At 42.8% G+C, this 15,387-nt stretch overlaps 1 protein-coding gene across 10 annotated transcripts in view; it reads left to right on the top strand.

Moving 5' to 3' along the window:
* The window catches only part of MAP4K4 (mitogen-activated protein kinase kinase kinase kinase 4), a 163,499-nt gene that overhangs the window by 129,552 nt on the left and 18,560 nt on the right, over window positions 1-15,387 (top strand). For 2 of the 10 annotated variants that reach the window (XM_064710479.1, XM_064710469.1), the window contains exons 14-23: window positions 956-1,042; window positions 1,701-1,919; window positions 5,180-5,341; window positions 7,340-7,570; window positions 8,496-8,602; window positions 9,509-9,660; window positions 10,351-10,448; window positions 11,250-11,425; window positions 11,813-11,933; window positions 13,096-13,287. In XM_064710479.1, coding sequence (XP_064566549.1) covers window positions 956-1,042; window positions 1,701-1,919; window positions 5,180-5,341; window positions 7,340-7,570; window positions 8,496-8,602; window positions 9,509-9,660; window positions 10,351-10,448; window positions 11,250-11,425; window positions 11,813-11,933; window positions 13,096-13,287 — 1,545 coding nt within the window. The remainder of the gene's footprint in view (window positions 1-955; window positions 1,043-1,700; window positions 1,920-5,179; window positions 5,342-7,339; window positions 7,571-8,495; window positions 8,603-9,508; window positions 9,661-10,350; window positions 10,449-11,249; window positions 11,426-11,812; window positions 11,934-13,095; window positions 13,288-15,387) is intronic. The other 8 variants (XM_064710528.1, XM_064710519.1, XM_064710508.1 and 5 more) reach the window with 7 other exon arrangements.

The raw sequence follows: 15,387 nt of genomic DNA, 5'->3' as shown, positions 1-15,387 counted from the left end.
GAAGAAAAAACACATTCCCTCTTAGAATTTTTGTTAACTCAAACTGTGGCTCAGCCAATGTGCGTAACAGCAGTATGGTGTATCTCATCAGTCTGTCACAAGACTTTCTATAACTCCCATCACTGTATCACTGATCCATTAATTTCTTTATGCATACACTGTAAATGTGTGCGTGTGCTTGTGTGTGTGCGCATGCACATGTTACATACTTCCATTAATTGCATGATAGGATGTTACCAGCTTGGGTTTGGTGCTTCAGAGTTTGAGTTCTTCTAGGGGTAGGTGAAGCAAGGGTAAATGTCTTGACCTGTTGAGGCTGCAGGTGAAGAGGTGGCTAGATGGCAAGAACAAGTGAGTTTGGTCTAATTTCTGTTTCCTGGTGGATGTTTGTTTGTGTCATAACCATCGCATAATTCAGCAAGGCTGGCAGTGTTTGCTCAGGAGAGACTTCTGGTGAGGGCGGCAGGGGAGACTTGGCAGGGCAGGTCCCAACTGCACTTGGCAGAGCCCGTTTGGGGGAGCTTGCTCCAGCTCTGCCTACACTATGCCTGGCTCTAGCTGTTGCTAACAGTTCATCGCACCAGTGCAACACACTAATGTTTAATACAACTTGCATGTGACTTTGTATTGGCTGTGTTGAGTCAGACTTGCTGTGTTTTAACTTACCAAAACCTTCAAGTGCATTTTGCTGCTTCTTGAAACCACTTCCAAAATACATAAATGAGCACTGGCCTGTGCCGGCAACATTTGCAGGAGTGCACATTTCAGAACAGGAGGGGCCAAAATGTAATGCTCAGGAGGCAGAGCTTCCTAAATTGTTCTGCAGGCACTAATCCATCCTGAAGTGAGTTTCTCATAAAGCTGAACTGGGGAAGTAGCGTGTGGTGTTCCACCCAGGGGGTTCTGATGCATTCCTTTTGAATAAATTTATTGCTGGGTAATTTCTATGTGACAGGAGTATATCAGGCGACAGCTAGAAGAGGAGCAGCGGCACTTGGAAATTCTACAGCAGCAGCTGCTCCAGGAGCAGGCCATGTTACTGGTAAAGCACTGTATCTGTTTTGTTCAGTAGCTATAGGATCCATTTATCCAGCCAGTCCTAGGCTTCCCTCAGTTGGGCACAGCTGCACTGACAGTATGACAACAAAGGAGCTTGATTAAAAGGCCATTTATGCTAGCGTTGTGGGCTGACAGGCACATATGAGAAGTGCTGTATGGTCACACTGCTTTCTGGGCAATAAGAGGAGGCTTTATGTTAAAGTGGAACAGTTCTGGTGTGGTGGTCGAGTTTCTGAACAGACCTTGGCATTCAGTGAAGAACTAGAGTGCTTGTGTTGCAGATCAAAAGCACACATGATATGTAAATCCACCCCAGGATACAATGGCCTAGTGTTGGTCTAAATCATTGTTTTATGAACTTAACACTGGATTTAGCATAAACAACTCTTTTTTTCCCTTTAATAAAAATCAGTTTTGTCATAACTCTCCAATCATGTGAAGCTTAGCAGTACACTCATGACTTTCCCAACATAAGACACAAGTCATATGGGTCTAACTTAGCTCTTGGTTACACATTAACAATAAAACAAACAAACAAACAAAACAGCAACCAGAAAGGTGCATTTTTAATGGGATTGGTAGGGACACATCCACCTTACAGTCAGTGTCATGTCTTGAATTCCTCCCCCGTTCTCTCAAAGGAATACAGATGGCGAGAGATGGAGGAGCACCGGCAGGCAGAGCGACTCCAGCGGCAGCTGCAGCAGGAGCAAGCCTACCTCCTGTCGCTGCAGCACGACCACAGGCGGCAGCAGCAGCAGCAGCAACAGCAGCAGCAGCAGCAGCAAGAAAGAAATAAACAAAGCTATCATACCCCTGAGCCTAAGTCCCACTATGAGCCTGCTGAAAGAGCACGTGAGGTAAGTCCTGCTAGTGAACAGGAGTCTGCTAACTGCTTCTCTGCCTGCTGCCATCAGCATGACTGCAGTTCTGCTACACCAAAGCACCACTCATAAGGAGCAGGATATTTTAACTGTTGGTTACTGGTTTGCAAGCCCTAGGGCAACTTCTGAGTGCTTCTGCTGCAATCACTGGAGTTCAGGCTTTTTGAGGTGTAAAAGTTGGAAAGAAGGTCTGGAAGGCTGCAGACTAAGGGGCCTGGTTTTGGAAGTATCATGTCAGGAAGTTGTATCTGTGCTTCATCAGACATGTTTTCTTAGGAACTGTTGGTCCAGTGGTCTGTGTCTCTGGCAAGTACTGGTGATTTGAAATTGAGAGGCAGTTGGAAAGCACAAACCTATGATGGATGTTAACACTCAGCACATGTGTACACATTTGGTGTTTTAACTTACACTTTTCAAAATTTCCTTCTCACGAGCAAAAACCTGAATTTCATTAGTTTCATTTCTGAAATGTTAAGTATTCTTTTCTGAGATCACGTCCCACTCTTTTGAAACTTTATGGTGCTGCGTTCTTCAACTTCAGGCACTTACAAGTTGATCTGAAGTGCTGTGCCTTTCAGTGAGTCTTCACCGGTCCATGAGTAACATTGGGAAGCAAGTGAACATTTCTTTGATGTATATTTGGCTTTCTTTCAGTGATCTTATTCTTGTGTTTCCCTTGAGCACCATACTGCCCACAAACCACCAGACTGGGCAATGTTAGTCCAAGCTCTTAATGGCATTCATCACCTGCATGTGGGAACTAGGTGGATACATTTTGGAACAAGAACAGTAAATGTATTTAGGCCTGCTAAACATGATAAAATAGCTCTTGGTTCAGCTTCATCCAGCAGGGCCTCTTAGTCTTTGAAGTCCTATTGTTTGGGCTTGGTGGACGCAAACTCGTTTTATTCTAGATGCTGTTGTCCAGGTTCTTAATAAACTATGTTTGTCCTATCTCATCCATTATGTTTGATGGTTGAAGTATCTGATGTGCCTTTCTTACTTGGAAGAAGTTCAGACTTGTCTGGTATGTGATGGTGCAGGCATGGAACCTGCCCTCTTGTCCTTGTTGCATGCTCTTGGCCCACCTCAGTGAAAGCATCACCAGTCTAGCACTTCTGTCCAGCCTGAATGCTGGCTGGGATTTAGAAGGATGCAGAACTGTATCTGCTTAATTTTCCTTTCAGAGCTGAAAAGGTGAGAAAAAGATTTAAGTGTTCCGTCCTTTAGGAGAACCACTGACTCACTTGTTTTTCCTGTTGTAGTCTTTCTTTTGTGATTGCTCTAGCCCAAAAGAGTAAAGACAGAAAAATTGATTGATAGTCAGATCTTCCCAGAGATCATTGTATAACAGTCTTTTAAAAAATGTGATAGAAGTATAGCCATAAGGTCTTGATACCTGGCAGTGGGAATGGCACAATTTAATCCTAGCAGCAGGCATTAACTCTGACATCATTCCTTACAAAAAACACTGAATTGGAACGAGTGTTCTGTGCCTCATACTTTCAGCCATACTGCTCTCCAGAAAAAGTGTCAACCTACAGAGATGCTGATATTGGGATGGTAAGGTGAAGTGGACTAACCTTCCTGCCTGGCAAAATTTATTGGTGATTAGTTTTCTTTCCTCATTGCAGTAGCAGTGAGGATATAAGGAAAAGGAATTCTAAGTAAGATTGGCTTTGGGAAACAGCAGGAAGATTAGAACTTAATATCACTTCCAGGTACAGACAGTCAGATGACTGGAATAGGACCTGTTTCTGTCCAGGAATGCATTCTATCTCCTTGCCACTTGTCTGGTTTTGAGGACATGTCGCTCGTGCAGTTTATGTGCTTTGTAGAAGAAATTTCCTATAATCTACAGCTAGAGATGTGAAAACCTGTTGCTTCAGACAGAAAGACTTGAGGCTTTTCCTTATTCTATTCATAACAAGGAGTCTGGCCTGTTTTTTAGACTTTAAAGAATGCCTCTATGAAGTTGAACACGGTGGTGAAAATGATTGCATGGTGAAGATGCTTGCCTCCATTATTGTTGCACTCTTCCCAGGACATGGTGTGTTTTGTGTAGACCTTAACAGAAGCTTGTCTGCTTGTCCCTATAGGCAACCTGGTACTATCCTCAAACTTTGGAATGGAGAAGCAGGTTGGGTTTGTAGAGGAACCCACCTGAGGCGAGGAGTCTGGAAACTTGCCTATTCTCTGGAGGCCAGTCTCTCCAGACCATCACTCCTAGGGAACATTAGGAAATCATCCCAATACTGGTTTTGTGCTCTGGGCACAAGGGCTAAAGCAAATTAAATCATCCCAAGCTTCCAGTTTGATCTTTGGTGCTTTGATAAAATACTGTGAGCTTAGCATTCCTCAGAGGTAGCTTACCTGGCACATGCTGCCTTGGTTCTGGCAACAGACTTTCTTAGGAAATGAGAGGCTGTTTCCTTTCTGCCTGTAGCCTCCCTCCATCTCTTGTCCTTCATACCTCTCACTTTGTTGTCAGTGTTGTGGCCCTGATAGAGGTGACATTTCTGCATGGGGACCTTGCTTCATGGTCTGCTGAGGACTGAGCACATTCTGATTTAGTCTTCCCCTCAGCAAGCTCTTGAGGTTAACATAAGATCAATTCTACACCTTCCTGAGAGCAGGAAACAAACTGATGGCATTGTCCTCTACACCCTTTGAGTTTGTGCTGAGAGTATTTGATAAGAGAGATAAGATCTACACTTTTGAGCCTGAAGCTGAAGAGACTCCAGTGTTACCTGGTAGAGAAACATCTCCTGTCTCTTCTTCTGTTGCTGAAGAGAGAAGCACAGGAAAGCAGATAATCCAAAACCATTGCTTGCATAAGGTGGGCAGCTCAAGTAAGGGATAGCTGTGGGAAATACTTTTATATTGTAAAGTTGTTTCTGTTTAAGTATATCTTTTTTATTATCTGTGAGGAAAGTACTGATGGAAAATTAGTCTAGGCAGAAAGAAGGCCCATAATGGTCTTTCATCATATCTCACATCTTGCTACTTCCTGTGTCTCCTCTCTCCCTAGTATGGATTATCCATATTGGCCTACTTGGAACTTTGGTGGAATTCACTCAGTGAACTTGCTGGCAAAAGTGGTAGGGAAAAAATCCTGCCAAACCCCAAATGTATTTGCTTTCTTTGTAGTAAAGAAAAGGTGGTACTCCCCTTTGTATTTCTACTGTACTTGGTTTTACTGACTCAAGGCTTAACCCCCATTTATTTTGGCTTAGGTGGAGGAGAGATTTAGAAAAACTAATCAGGGCTCCCCTGAAGCACAGTCTAAACAGATGGGCAAAGTGTTGGAGCCACCAGTGCCTTCAAGATCAGAGTCCTTTTCCAATGGAAACTCAGAACCTGCTCAGCCTGCCCTGCAGAGGCCAATGGAGCCCCAGGTAAGTGTCCAGGAAAATCTTGGTGAGCCTGCAAGGAATGCAAAAGTCCTAACGTGTTTCCTTCAGATTTGCAGATCTTTGCACTTTAAAAGCCTTTTGTAAAGGGTAGTACTATTACACAAAACAGCTTATTCTGTAGATTTGCTCTTTGTCTGTTTTTGCTTATTTTATTGATAAACTGATGGATTAGTGGGTTTGGTGTATTTTTTTGGTTTGGGTTTTTTCATGTTAGAGCTAGACTAGAACTGTTGTACGCCATTATTATCTGTGCAGCAGTGACACAGTGGGTTAAATGCTGGTGGCAGTTGCAGAGCATTTTGCAATTCAGAATTTGCTCTGTGCAAGGCTTTTACTACTCAAAAGGATGCTCAGGAAAAAAGTGCACTTGGTTTTTAAAATTCTTGCAGAAAAAAGCTAACTAAACAAGTGGGTTTTAGCAGTGTGAGCACTGTTTCAAAGAGTTTGCAAAACATGTCTAAGAAAAGCAAGTTTGTTGTCAGTAGGCCTGCAGTTGCTAAATAAAACTCTGTACCACCCCTGGAAAATCAAGAAGAGGTTGAAACCACTAAGCTGCATGGTAGCCATTGTTCTTTTGTTTTCTAACCAAGAGCCTTCAGATCTTGACACCTGATCCCATAGGAGTTATGGCATGAATTGAAAAAGTAACTTTTGTCTAAAAGTTAGCCATAGCTCATGAATTCTGAGCAGTTTAGGTATGCTAAATTAAACTGTAGAGTTCTGCATTTAGTTCCTCTGTTTCCATGCAGAATTTTCATAAAGTCTGTTGATGACAGTGCAAGCTAAAACCATCCCTGATTGTGACTAGGTATTGCCACTCTTTTGGACAACAGGAGAATTTGAACAGACGGAAGAGTGGGAGAAATCAGGACAGAACTTCATCTCTTGCTCATTATTTCCTGGCTTTTATTCAAACCGCTATGACTATTTCAAAATATTGGATTTGTATCTTCATACTCTGTGCCAGTTACTTTTAAAGTCTGTGTCTTTCACTCTTATTAAGGATAATCAGGCTCTTCAACAGCTGTGTGTATTAAAATTGAGGAAATAATAACATAAAAACAAATACAGCCAGCCTACTGAAACTGGGATTGAAAGCAAAGTTTTGCTTAATCATTAGGAGTGAAAACAGCATGTTCCTCAGTTGTGACCTTTCCTCCTCCTTAGTTTCAGAAATTAACTCTGAAACACAGGCTTAAGCACAAAGAGGAAGTAGGCTGAAGGGAATATGGATTTCAGTGGGAATCCTAATGGAGTTTTAACTCCTTAGTCACTGTTATGCCTTCTTAGTGTGTGTAATTGAATATGTGTGCATGTAAATGTGTGTGTGTACTTTGTGTATAAATATGTATATATGTACAGTATATGGTACATATATGGTGTAAGTATAATATGCATTGTACATATGTATACTATATACAATATATATTATATTTTTTTATATATATTGCAATAACTGTAAAGGAATAAAGGCTTTGTGTTATGGTCTTTCTCCAAAAGTTTCAAGCTGTATCCAGTCCCTGAATTTGTTAGTAAAAGTAAATGTCTGTTGGTTTACCCAATTTACAGCATTCTTTAATTTTGTACATTGCTCTAATTGGATGTCCACTTCAAATTTCCCAGCCCACCATGAGACCTGGCCAAAGCCCACTGAAGATCAGGGAACAGAAGGTGACTTCTGTCTTGAGTGGCCTTTGAACTCAGGCTCATGGTGCAGATATTGGATCCCCTTTCTCTCTGGGCACCAGTGTACGTGTGTGTGGAGAGTGCATCACACAGAAATTGCATATGTGCTGTATTTTCAGTCTGTTACGTTCCTTGGGCGCTTGCCTTGCTTTTAAGTGCATTGATTCCACCCCACGCTTACCTAATGCCATAACCAATTTGTCTCTGCCTGCCCCACCTGCCTTTATTCTGTGTTAATTGGAAAGCCGGTTATACTGAGCGCATTGAATGTTTTATGTTTTGTTTTTTTGTAAGGTACAGTGGTCCCATCTGGCATCTCTCAAGAACAATGTTTCCCCTGTCTCGCGATCCCATTCCTTCAGTGACCCTTCTCCCAAATTTGCTCATCACCATCTTCGTTCCCAGGACCCATATCCACCTTCACGCAGTGAAGTGCTTAATCAGAGTTCTGACTCTAAGTCGGAGGTACCCGACCCCACCCAAAAGGCTTGGGCTAGATCAGACAGTGACGAGGTGCCTCCAAGGGTAAGGAGTAGAAAGACAGATGTGCGCTATTTTTTTATTATTAATTACAGTTTTCTTAAGGATGTGATGCCCTGGGCACTGGGAAGACCGTGCCCTTGTGCCAGCACTGGTAACAGTATTTTGGAAGGCAGTTCTTAATGTAGGTATTCAGTCAATGGGTTAATGATAATCAACCTGAAGTACAATATTGAAGCTTCATATAAAATTGGTAATTATTTATAGAATGCAGCTATTTCAGAGAAACAATTTATTATGCAAAGTTAACAAATAATTACCATATTCAGGAAATAATTCAAAATATCCCTGAGGTTATTGCTCAGAGTTAATATTCCTCTTCATTGGTTTGTAACCCAAACTATGAATCATACACTTATTTAAAATTAAGATGGATCTGAACAAAAAGGAAACATTCAATATATTTCCTCCTCCTCTCCCCCTTCCATCCCCCCTCCCATCCACTGGGATTTGCTTCTTCTGAGTATATTCTTGCTCCCCCCCACCAGTCTTTGCCTTCTGCTGATCCATTCCCGGGCATTTGTTTGGTTCCCTTGAGCTTATTCTCCTAATTCTCATGCTGTTTCAGCAAATTGCTTTGTGCCTCCCCTGCTTCAGTCAAAATGCCATATTCTTTTCAGATGTCTCAGTAGTTGGGAGGGTAGCAGGGCGTGTACGTGTTCGTGTGATAACCATTAAACGCTATTTAATGTTAAGACTAAACATCAAGTTCTATTCAAATTCTGAACAGCATCACAGCTAAGGCTTTTGGCTTTGTGGGTGTTTGTTCACTGCTTTTGGTCATTGATGCTAGCTTGTACTTAAAACATGTTGTTAAGATCTTAAGAATATATTTTGTGGCAGGAGAAGTTTTATCGTCCTGTCCTGTCTGTCCTCTTCATGGGTTTAACAGAACCTTTTTTCTCCCAAGGTACCTGTGAGAACAACGTCCCGATCACCAGTCCTGTCCCGCCGTGATTCCCCACTGCAGGGCACTGGGCAGCAAAATAACCAAGCAGGTCAAAGGAATTCCACGAGGTTTGTAAGCCTATGTGTCCTTGCTTTTCTTGAATTGGAAGGAAAAGGCATATGGGAAGCCAGGCATTTCCAGACAGCTTTTGGCAATGCTTGTAGGATGTGAAAGGAAGATGGTGTTGGATCCCTTTTCAGTAATGATTGATTTCTCTCGATGTGGCACATGTGTCAACAAATGCTGACAAAATTTCTTCTTTCCTCTTCTCATTTGAGTTGCCTACCCTGTAATTTTTGCAGTAATTTCAAATACCCTTCAAATTTTGGAACAAATGTGGTTGTTTATGAATATCTTGCCTTTTGGTGCAACAGGGAATACCGTGGGGATTACTGGCATCAGGAGGGCTTGTAACATCTAAAGTGAAGAGAGCTCAAAAATTTTCTGGCCTCTTAGCCAGAACCAGGTTTTAAAAGGGGGAAAAAGCCTCCCTGAGCTGTGACACAGAGCACCCAAGGTCAGGAAGGGGGAGGAGGGAGCTGACTCCTGAGCTCAACAGAGCAACATGGGCAAGCCACTGTGGAATTAGCTCACTGGATAGGGGTGAGGGTATTCTGGTGTTCTTTTTGGTTTGTGTTTAGTGTCTAGGACACTTCTGATGCTGCATGCAGGCTGAGAGAATTGTCCACTTCAGGTTATATACATAAGAAAGGCAGGTAGATAACTCCAAATAAAAGAAGTAGCTTATACCCACCTAAACTTTTTTTTGACCATCATAAATACGGTAATAATTATTTCAAAGGGAGCTGATGCCTGGGTTGTGAAGCATTACTGATGCCCTGATCTCAGCATTAGAGTGTTCTTTCAGTTGAGTTCTTAGCAAAACACTGAGAGAGAGTGATGCTTCAGTTTAGAGCTGGGAATCTGGGGCTGAAGTGTGTGTGACAAAGAGTTTCTTTCCTCCCTTGATACAGCAATATAGAGCCTCGTCTGCTGTGGGAAAGGGTGGAGAAGCTTGTACCAAGGCCAGGCAGTGGCAGTTCTTCTGGCTCAAGCAACTCTGGCTCACAACCTGGCTCCCACCCTGGCTCTCAGAGTGGGTCTGGAGAGCGGTTCAGGATGAGATGTAAGTCCTTCTCCTACCCTCTGTAACACTGTGTTTCTAATTTTATGACGCTGTGAAGCACTCAGTAATTAAAGATGACAACCCTCACAGGGAACTACCTTTGAACATGCAGTGTCAGAGTTGGGTTGGCTTTCTGTACCCTCTTGGCCATATGTCCTTGCTTGGGAAAGGCAGCAGGCACAGAAATTGTTGTCAAACTGTTTGTTTCATTGTTCTTGAATTCACATCCAGGCACTGCTGCACTTTCCTATGTGCAAACAGCCCAGTCTCCGTGCCCTCACAGCTCCCTCCCTTTCTTATGTGTGCAAGGGCACATTTTGATACTTGGTGGTTGTTGACAGCATGCAGACTGCCATGGATAGGTCTCAGCTGGGCTACAATGGATGATGATGGAGGTTTTCCAGCTTGTGGCCACACTTGGCTCTTTGATTTACAATTGTTGTGACCGTTTACTTTGGCTTCAGACATAGGTCAGTCGCACCTATACAAATCACAGCTTATGGTGTTTTTTGTATAGTCCTTCAGGGACAATATAGTAGTGAACCAGTGAAATTTAGGTCTTGTGGTCAAACACCCCTAATAGTCACCTCTCATGTCTTCCTCACTCCAGAGTGAAGTAAGAAAACATGCTTTAGCTCCTTGCTTAATCTTCTTTGTTCTGTGTTCCTTTTGGTGTCTTGGCACATGCAGCATCATCCAAATCAGAGGGTTCGCCATCACAGCGCCATGAAAGTGCACCTAAAAAGCCTGAAGAGAAAAAGGAAGTCTTCAGACCTATCAAGCCTGCTGTAAGTTGCATCCTTCTCCCCTGTCCTCCTTCTTTTTTAAGTAGATTCACAAAAAGTACACTGAGAGCTTCCTTCAGTGCCATTGGGGTGAACATCAGCTGTTGATCAGCTGGGTCTAGCAGCATGTTCTGGGCTGTGCAATTGCCTGTGCACATCAGTACTGCAAACATCATATTTTGCACTGCTTCTGGGATTTATTTCTGCTCTCTGGATTTCTTCCTTCCTAATCCATGCCTTTCTCTCTTTCAATCTTGTGCTTCCTTCCTGGGGCTGGACCAATGATCGTGCATTTGACCTGAATGTGCCAATGCTGGGCTGAATGGTGCAGGGAGAAGTGGTAAGACCTTAAATTTTTCCTGCTTTCTGTGAAAGATTTCTGACATTTTCTACATCTGGCTGCTATTACAATTGATTACAGCTCTGTGTCCAGTTGTATCTTGGGAAACTCATTGGTTTTTCACAGTATTTCTATCTTTCCTTGGAACTTTCTTCAGTAGCCATATCTCTTATGATGCTGCAGTTAGTCATAAATCAGGATGATTGGGTTTCAAGAGTATGCATATTTTTCTATGATATGGCAAGACCCCCTTAGGTTGGCTCTTCTGGTGTATGAATTTATGAGAAAGTGAGTTTTGGTAACTGTTAGGAATGAATAAGTCAAAGGAAACAGTACTGCTGGGGCAGTGGAAACACAGAAGTGAGCAAACTTGGACACTAATCCTGTGGGTTTGTCTTGCAAACTTTTCTTCTCTCTTACTTGCAACATCACTTTTAACATTTTTTTCTTCCCTCTCCCAACAGGATTTAACTGCACTGGCGAAGGAGCTGCGAGCAGTGGAGGATGTGCGACCTCCACATAAAGTAACCGATTACTCATCCTCGAGTGAGGAGTCAGGGACAACAGATGAGGAAGATGATGATATGGAACAAGAAGGAGCAGATGAATCTACTTCTGGACCAGATGATGTCCGAGCAGTGTTAGTCCCTCTATCAGTGTTTTGCATCTGTTTTGCCTTATGGAGGATTGAAGGAAAAGGGCGTTAGCATTTTGGCTTGTATGTTAGTTCCTTCAGATTGTTGCAATCCATGAGCAAGACATAGCAGCCTCATATGTTCATATATTCAAACACTAAGGATAGACTTCTGAATGTCCTTTCCTTCTTCTCCCATCATTTGTTCCAAAACAAGAAACTGTTCAACAATATCTTGCCTTTTTTTTTGAGAGTCTTTTCTAGGCAGCTCATGTAAATATTCCACTCTGGCTATAATACAAATTAGTTTTGAGTATGCTTTGATGCGGGGCAGTGACAGCCAGGGCACCAGTGCTGTTGTCTCACTCCAGTTATTTCTTGTCTAACAAATAGGTCAACGTTGAACTTGAGCAATGGTGAAACAGAGTCAGTAAAAACCATGATTGTCCATGATGATGTGGAGAGTGAACCTGCCTTGACTCCTTCTAAGGAGGGCACCTTAATTGTTCGACAGGTATTGCTTTTCCTTCCCTGTGCAGTGCTGCACCCTTTCTGTGCTCATTAACCCACTCGCTCATTCACCCATGCTGTTTCTACATTATATTTGTTGTTCGTATTATCAAGACGCAGCTGTAGAGAATTTCAGAGCAGCAAGATGTTTGATGCATGCAAAGAGGAGAGTAGCCCTTCACCCTTGCTTCTGTTTTGCATGCTTTCCAGTGACACTCATGGCAGCACCATGCAGAGTATCTCAAAGTCTGTGGGAGAGAAGGGTAGAAAAGCTGCAGATCCGTGGAGCAAGTACCTGGAGTAAAAACTTAGTTGTAGCACAGAACCAAATCTGTGTCTCAGGAGTGAGGCTGGGAGGGAGCTGGGGTGGGAGCACTCAAGCTTTTTTAAAATTGTTTTGAACCTGTAGTTTAGGGCATACAGACCACCCAGATGACATACACACACATGTACATGCAAATTCACACAACAGTTGGTGTGGGGAGAAGCAAAATAGGTGGTGAGGCAGAGAATGTGGACAGAGTAGAGTGCTGTGTTGTTGCCTTTGATTCTGAAAATATTGTATTCTTGTGCCTCTGAAACATAACGGTTCCCTGTTTTTAAATGAGCTTGTGTGTTAATGAGCGTGCTAGCTTATAGGAGTTTCCTCAGTAATCGCATTTCTGAGTTTCACAACTGAATGCCAATTTCTTAACTGAGTCCTCTTATTTGAAAATTAAAATTTCATGGTTATTGTTTTAAATAGTTAGCTGAAGGGATTCTCCAGAAAGTCCAAACTGCTATCTGCATAGCGTCAAACTTAGTTTTAAACAAAACAATAGGGAAAAAAAATCATCACCCCACCCCCAAAAAATGTGCTTGTCCCTGTTGTGGTGTTGGACTTAGCAGCGCAGTTGCTGTTCTCTTAATTTGTGGAACTGGCTGTGCAAGTCAACCACATGAACCAAGCATTTGCCTGCTGGTGGGAATTTCATGAATTCTAGTAGCTCTGCCCACTTTCCCTTTCCATGCAGGCATCAAAGCACAGATTATAAGCTGTTTTAAAAAATAAAAAGTAAAAAAAAAGTGAAAAGGTAGGGAGTGAGGGAGAGAAGGAGAGAGGTTGTTAGGGATATAGACTTTTAAGCAGCACTTGAGCAAGACAAGTGTGCCTGTTTTTTCTACAGAGTACAGTTGACAAAAAGCGTGCCAGCCATCATGAGAGCAATGGCTTTGCCGGTCGCATTCACCTCTTGCCAGATCTCTTACAGCAAAGCCATTCCTCCTCCACTTCCTCCACCTCCTCCTCCCCATCCTCCAGCCAGCCGACACCCACCATGTCCCCACAGACACCCCAGGACAAGCTAACTACTAATGAGGTATGTCTTACACCACAGCTGGCTGCTTTCATAGGGTTATAGCAGCATTGCCTAGTAGCTAGTTTGCAAAGGAACTCCAGCCAATCTCCCCTGCTTTTTTTTTCTGTCACCTTTGTTCCCACCTCCCAAATAACACATTTCAGTTCTGTGTAAGAAGCCCTTAACTCTAGAGCAGTCCCACGCCAAACTTGCCAGTTTACTATTTTTGCTTCCTTTTAGTGAGTCATTAATTGCATGGCGTTCATTTTAAACTAAACTTGACTACTGCATTTTCAAGCCAATACTCTTTTTAATTCTGTTTTATTCCGGGAGCAGGCTAATTGCAAGCAATGTGCCTCTTCAGAATTAGCAGTTAATTTTGGCTTTTTCAGTAAAGGCTGGACTAGTTTCTCCACACATACGAGGAGCTGCTTGTTGAAACTCACCCAATGGGAGAGGAAGTGGCTGTGGAGAGATTTTGCTCACTAAAGCTTGCCATGTGGGCTGGGTGAACAAATCAGGTGTTGCCTGGGAGGGTTGTAAAAGCCAGAGGTATTGTTATTTTGGAATAATGAATGGGGGAAAATATTTGGGTTTTTTTCCAAGTATGTGTGTACTCTGAGAAGCAGCTGTGCAAAGATGACTGTTATCCACCAGCACTGATTATGTCCACGTGGAGAAGGCTTTACCATGGGGGAAGCTCCCTCTTGCTGTCCTGGGCTGATCCCAGGAGGGTGCCTTCCTTTACTGAGTGCAGGTGGGAAAGCCTGGTCCTTCACATGTGCTAACCCCTTGCAGCAGAGGAGTTAACACATGTACAAATGAACAAAGGGCCACTTGCCCCTTACCAGCCCCAGCAGTGAGCAGGGAGCCTTGTCTGGTGGCTCCACTCCTGGCTGCGTGGCCAGCCTGGCTTACAGGAGAGCCTCTGAAGCAGGGGGTGGTACAGGGCGAGCAAAACTTGGTAAAAGAACCTGCTGCTTCTCAGGGTAGAGTCCTGCCATGGAGGTGTGCAAGTGGTGTGATAAGGAGAGGTTGCAGTGAGCTGGGGAGGTTTATGGCAATGCACATGCTTACCACGTAATCAAAAATGCTTCTTAACCACATAGTAGGTGGGTGGGAGGGAGAGTTTCCTCCTGGAAATTCATTTAGCTTTATATATCATTTCCAGCTGTGCTTCATTCTTCTTTGGTCTTTCTAAAGCACACTCTTGTAGGTTATAGAGATCACTTGATTGATCCAGAGATGCGCTTGCTCACTACTTTGGTCTAAGCAATACGTAAGCAGGGCTCAGTTAACTCAGCTTGGGAAGTGGGGGCTGTGGCAGTGCCTGGTGATGAAGGAGCCTTTTGGTGTTGGGCTGTTCAGGGCAGGGATAAATGCCAAAGACCCATTGCTATTTCTTTCTGTAGAGGCTTAGGAAGATTAGAGGTTGAAGATTAGTTGATGCTAAAGAAGTGTCTTGTAACAATATTTGCATAAAACCAAGCAAAAACCCAGTACTGCTCGGTATAACTTATCATATGCACACACTCTTTATATATACACACTTTTTTTTTTTCCCACTTGTCCCATTCTGCTTCAGTATGATATGTTGTCACTATAATACTAAACTGGCAAGGGTTTTTAAGTTGTTCCATTTCCACTTTTAACAGTTCATTGTTTCACTTGTCTTCTTTCTTTCTTTATGTTTTTTCATGTTTAGACCTCATAACTCAACAAGCACCAGTGATTTTATCCACTACATATTCATAGTGTCATGTCACTGTTTGCTACACCTTCCACACTAATGAGCCCCTTTGTTCGATACAGGTTTAATATGTTGCTTTGTCAAATAAAGGTGGAAGAATCTGCTGCAGCTTTCTGGCAAGAGGCTCAGGTTAAACAAAATAGGGAGAATGAACAGTAGTGAACATTGAAACATAGTCCATCATAGAAGTGAATGCTTGATCCCAGATGGTTCTGATTTTGTTGCACAAGCCAAGAGATCAAACTTCATAATTTAATTAACTACCTCAATTCAGAGATGCTTCATAGATTCAAAAATTGTAGGTAGTGGGCAGCTTGCAGATAAAACAGTATACATACATTTAAGCAGATTTTCAAAAGGAGAGACATTCC

The sequence above is a fragment of the Zonotrichia leucophrys genome, chromosome 1 (genome assembly GCF_028769735.1).
Source record: "Zonotrichia leucophrys gambelii isolate GWCS_2022_RI chromosome 1, RI_Zleu_2.0, whole genome shotgun sequence".
Taxonomy (NCBI): domain Eukaryota; kingdom Metazoa; phylum Chordata; class Aves; order Passeriformes; family Passerellidae; genus Zonotrichia; species Zonotrichia leucophrys.
Note: the sequence above shows the minus strand (reverse complement) of the source record. Positions and strands in the feature narration are given on the sequence as shown.